The 5,565-nt window shown below is 45.1% G+C and overlaps 1 protein-coding gene across 2 annotated transcripts; it reads left to right on the top strand.

Annotated features, from left to right (window-relative positions):
• The first annotated feature begins 420 nt into the window (after positions 1-420).
• Positions 421-5,175, top strand: B9D1 (B9 domain containing 1). 2 transcript variants are annotated; one of them, XM_049791464.1, is made up of 8 exons: positions 421-524; positions 822-890; positions 992-1,103; positions 1,173-1,269; positions 1,743-1,805; positions 3,016-3,083; positions 3,269-3,420; positions 4,596-5,175. In XM_049791464.1, exons 1-7 carry the CDS (start codon positions 459-461, stop codon positions 3,412-3,414), a joined length of 621 nt encoding a protein of 206 aa, XP_049647421.1. In that variant the 5' UTR covers positions 421-458; the 3' UTR covers positions 3,415-3,420; positions 4,596-5,175. The 2 variants fall into 2 exon arrangements, with proteins under 2 accessions (XP_049647421.1, XP_049647420.1); XM_049791463.1 differs by having other exon boundaries at positions 3,269-5,175.
• Positions 5,176-5,565: the final 390 nt, after the last annotated feature.

Raw genomic sequence — 5,565 nt, 5'->3', positions numbered from 1 at the left:
TCCCCTGGCTGTGCTTTAAAAACAGCTTGCTGGGGTTGATATAGGCTAATATTAACATAATAAACCCAGAAAGTTCAAAATATGAGGTGGTATGAAGAGTAAAAGGGGGGGGGGGGGGGGGGGGATTGTGGCCGACGGGCCTCAGCTCCGGCCCCTCAGGCCTGGTGAAGGTGGCCATGGCGGTGAGGGGGGCTGTGGTGAAGGAACAGCGCTGCCCGCGGCACTGGCCCGCACCGCGGGGTGGGTGGGTGGGTGGGGGGGGGGGGGGGGGGGTGGGGGGACGGTTTTTTGGGGCGTTTTGGGGGCGATCTGCCCGCTTTTAAAGCCCGCTCGGCACGGGAGCTCCGCGAAGCGCCGTCCGGCGAGGAAGTGTGTCCCCGCCGCCGCGCCGTCCGTATCCATGGCAACGGCTGCAGCGCGGCCCGCCCATAGCAACGGGGCAGGCCCAGCCCGGCGCCATGGCGGCCGCCGGCAGCCCCGGCGTCTTTCTGCTGGCGGTCAACGGGCAGATCGAGAGCGGGCAGGTGAGCACGGGAGGAGGGAAGGGAGGGGAGGGTGGCCGGCGGCTCCCAGAGGGGCAGGGAGCCCGGTCCCCCGCGACATAGCCCGGCCTGGGCCTCAGCAGCGCGGTGCCGGTAACGCGGCCTTGCTTCGGTTCTCCGTTCCGTAAGGCAGCCCTGTCCGTCCCGGGCTCAGCCCCGACCCCAAGCAAGGCGGGCTGGCTCTGAGTCATGGTGGGGCAGGCTGCCCTCAGGCCGGGGACTGGGGCTGACCCTCAGTCCCAGCAATTCTCCCACCAAGACAGCTTCTCTCTCCCACAGTTCCCCGGATTTGACGACCTCTACTGCAAGTTCTGCTTCGTCTATGGCCAAGACTGGGTTCCCACAGCGGTAAGGACCCTGAAAGCCAGCCTGCCTGCCAGGCCCACCGGCAGCATGTGTGTAATGGGCTTAAGTGCAGGCCCCTGGCTCATACCACGTTCTCCCCACAGGGCCTGGAGGAGGGCATCTCCCAGATTACCTCCAAGAGCGACGTCGCGCCCACCACACTCGTCTGGAACTTCCCCATTGACATTACCTTCAAGAGCACCAATCCGTCTGGCTGTGAGTGCTGGGGGTGGTGGGATCCAGCTCGCAGACCAGGCACCCCTCTCACGCACACTTCATTTGCAGGGCCGCAGATTGTAGTGAGCGTCTACGGACCTGATTTTTTTGGAAATGATGTGGTCAGAGGTTATGGAGCTGTTCATGTTCCCTTCACACCTGGGAGGTGAGGTGAAAACCTGTCTTTCAGAACTGAAATGGGGATTTTTTTTCCCAGTTACTATGTTGTTTCAGAAACAAAAATGTTCTTATATCCCCTTATCAAGTCCTGTCCCTTTGGTACGGAGAGTATGGATTTTCTAGCAGCAGCCCCTGGTTATCAAATAATTTTTGGTAATCCTGTAGACAACTGTAAAGTCAAAACTAGCATGTGGAAAGCCCAAGTGTGAAGCACAGCACGTTATCTCTCCCCCATCACTCTCGGCACATGCTAAGCTTTCATTCCCACCGCTAGAAGTGGAGGAAGATGCGCTCTTCCTATGCTAACACACTTTTTCTTTGTGGAAGGGAAAGTATTACACTTCAAAATGTTCAGTGGTCTTATGTGTCCAAAATTCTGGTATCTTTATAAATATAAGAAGTCTTGCCAGTGCTGTTTGCTTCGTTTCTTAAGTTCTGTGCATCTCATGTTTGTTTTAGGCATACAAGAACCATCGCTATGTTTGTTCCAGAGTCCACATCTAGGCTGCAGAAGTTTACAAGGTAATAATTAAAGACTTTTTTTTTTTTTAAGTCAGTCCTTCTTGCTTGTAGTCACAAAGGTATATCCAGCTACTCACTGGTGCATACCTGTGAATGCTTTGTATCATAACCAGATAGGTTTGAGTTTTGTAGGTAAATACACATTCTTAGGTGTCAAGATCTTTTGAAGAGCTTTCTTAAAACATGTTAACTACCTGCTTGCAGTAATGCTAACTCATCTTTTTTTCATCCTCACATTTGAACTCTGTTGGTTTGAAAAAGAACTAATTTCAGCAGAGCAGACTGTACCAAGTGGCAGCTCCATGCTCCACAGGTTGATTCGTGTCAGTGATGTGACTTGCAGAGGCGCTACTTTGATTTTATTGAGCATTTTAGTTGTCACTGGACTCTAAGGATTTGTGCTGCAGTCCATCGTAGCTAGGGACTTTTCTTGAAGGGTAGCCACATTAAGAGCAACCTAGAAAGCAAAGGCAGAACATGGAAAAACAATTCCCAGTTCTACCTTTTTTTTTTCCATCTGGAGTGCATTTGCTGTAACCTTTGTCTTGTTTACACACGCATCCCCTCCAAAGTAACAGTCTATACACAGGGACTGAGAGTATTAAGGTTTTTTTTAACTTCCATTGTATTGTTTATTTAAATACAGTCTGAATGATCTGTGAGCTGATTGTTTGGTTGTGGATTGCCTACCCTTGCGCAGAGCCAGCCTTGTGGTACTTGAGCACTTTGGGTCAGAGTCAGCGTGGGAAGCTGTGGGCCCCACGGTCAGGATTCAACTGATTTACTGTTCTTCTCTTTACAATGACCCTTTTGTAGAACCTACACTCCGATTTGTATACTTTTGTATTATGTCCACCTCTGATGTATTCAGAGTATCCAAGCCTCTCTGTTACTCTGGCTAATCGAGAGATGAATCAGTTTCAAAAGCATCTTTGCTGTAGGATTCTGTCTCGCCCAGAAATAATGTGGGTTTAACATAATGTGTATGAAATTGGTGTAATTTTTTTCCTTAGAGAGGCAAAACTTATCTTTGATCAAAGTAGATCAGCAATGAAGTGAATCAGTCTTCAAAACTCTGTACTGCAAACAAAAGCTGGGAGTGTCATTAACACCCCCCCCTTTTGGTTTTTAACATGTATGTAAGGAACTGTGTCAAGTCTAAACACTAGTGAATGCATCCAATTAATTATTTTATATTTTCTTCTCCAAGTTGGTTCACAGGGAGACGTCCGGAATTTACTGACCCCAAAGTTGTAGCACAGGGAGAAGGAAGAGAAGGTAAGTCCCTGGGAGCTCCTGACTGCAACCATTGCACGACAGCAGGCCACTGCTTGGCCATCCATCTTCTGTTGATAAAAAAGACTAGTTGTTCCTGCTGAGAACTGTCCTACCTGGATATGTGAGGAGTTCAACAACTACTCAGAAACCTCTCTTAACCAGTTTTTTTCATATCTTTCTTCTAGTAACAAGGGTGCGATCTCAAGGCTTTGTGACCATCTCCTTCAACGTAGTGACCAAAGATATGAAGAAGTTGGGCTATGACGTGAGCCCAAGTGACATGCAGAACCCTTCTCTGGTGCCTGTTACGGAAGGGATTCATAAGTATTAAACTCAGGTGTGAGATGTTTAAAGGCTCACAGAGAAGTTAAGCACTTTGGGGTTTTTTGTGGCAAAGGGAAATAAGTATCTGACTAAACTGAGAAGATTTCACTTGAGACCATTATTCCAAAAGAAACACAAGCTCATGAGGCTTTGGAATAATTACCTAAGTATAATCCTTTCAGTAAACATACAGGTTGAAGTATTATGTAAATTAATGTAATCAGATAATATTTAGCATTTTTATAAGTAACACTAGACTATCCCAATATAAGACCTGTAACAAAATATTTTTATAACAGGCTTTTGTACACTCTTTATATACTTAAAGAATAGGAAAGTTTATAGTTGCAGCAGTTTTCCTGTGTTTAAAACATCATTGCAAACCCGCTTTTTTTTTACTGATGTTTTTTGTGGTAGAAATGGGAAATGTAAATTCTTGCACCTTCCAAAAGGGAGGAAAAATGGAAACGTTCCAGTGAAATGCACCTGCGCTTCCCTCTGCCACGCACTTCCCTCTGCAAAAGCAACAGCAGTTTTCTTTATAATCCCACATAGGCCTTTAGAGTTTGTGCAACTAATTAAAATATATCTATCTCATGCATGGTAGCAACAAAGCTTGCCACATTTTTTTCAGTGAAGCAAACCTGGGCTTTTGCATTTAGAACAGGATGATGGCTCTTCCATTTCCAGATTTTATTTCTGCATCAAGCTTCAGGAAGGGGAAGGAAAAAATAAATAAAAAAAAGGACAGCAGTTTATTTTAGAGCTGTTAGAGAGACCATGGTGTTAAACAAATCCTTGCTGCGTAGTTTTAACTTCTGGTAGAACAAATTGCATTCTAAATGCAGATATTGACTATAAATAAGCTTTAGGGAAGGCTCTGCAAAGAAAGTAGAGTCTCAGTAAGCCAGCTGTGCGTGCGTGCAGTCATAAGCAGCACTTAGCTCCACGTGAGGTACCAGAGGCACTATGCTGCACAGGAGAGCAGGAAAGACCCTCTCCCTTCAGCAGATCCCTCCAGCCAGTACATTACACAGATAATGCACCATGGCATTCCTTAGCTGATTTTCTTATCAAAAGAAAGGCAGTAAAAAAGCAACATAGCAATCTTCAAGTCTGCTATACTCAGGTTTTCCTTCCCATTGCGTAACCTCCAAGAAGAACTGAAACGATGTTGGTTGTTATTAGGGTGTGACAGAGGCTCCAGAGCTGATGTGCTGTGCTCAGACGCCTGCAGTGTGAGGGTAGACCTGGCCTCAGTCGGAAGAGCTTCTCTGATGTCTGACCATGGCCTTTCAGTGAGTCCCCCTCTAAGCTAATGTTAGTGCTCTTCTTTTAGCCTGAATAAACACAGTTGTCTAAATATGTTTGTTTGTCTTTCTACTGCTAGGATTTTCTTTTGTTTGTGCCAGAATGTATGTTTCCAAGTCCTAAATCCTCCAAGATCTGCTATTCTTACAGGTACAAAAGAAAAAGAAGTGTATGCTACAATGAAATGACTAATTGCTTAGTCATTTTCATATTTAAATTTGGGCATGTAGTCTCTTGTGTTTGACTGCAAATACCAAGAGATGACTGTGAGAATGACTTAACACGATACCACCCTATAGGTGAACTACTACGACCTTGAAACGGTAGAAATAAAGTAATAACACACAGCGTTGAACTGCAGAGCCTCCAGGACATGTATCAAATAAAGCATCCAGTTAGAGGCAGTTATTATTTCATGCTGAGCAGTGTGATTGAATAAATATCATTTCTGAAAAAATGTGATCAGTGTAATTTTTGCTGTGAGCATTAGCTTCTTTTATAATATTTAGAAATACTTTTCCAAACATGGTTGCAGATGATTTTTCATCTCTTACTTTTTTCCTATCTTGCTTTTGTTGATTTTACACTTCCAGTAAGCTCTTCCACCAGTTGTTTTGGCAACTGTTATAATCTCTGAACTGAGTCATGTTGGAATCCAAATTAATAAGTATTTCCTGTTGGCTCAGAGGAGATGCAAGGAATTTTGTTTCCTTTTCAAAAGTATTTGGGAAGCAGCTACAGTAGCAGGATAAGTATCTGTGTTTGAAATACTTGAAAGGCAAACACTAAACCTACTACTGCTTAAATATCTTTTTTCCCTTGAGCACAGTTACCTGCTCCCATTCCA

The sequence above is a fragment of the Accipiter gentilis genome, chromosome 33 (genome assembly GCF_929443795.1).
Source record: "Accipiter gentilis chromosome 33, bAccGen1.1, whole genome shotgun sequence".
NCBI lineage: Eukaryota > Metazoa > Chordata > Aves > Accipitriformes > Accipitridae > Astur > Astur gentilis.
The sequence above is the reverse complement of the archived record's forward strand: the minus strand, read 5'-3'. Positions and strand labels throughout refer to the sequence as shown.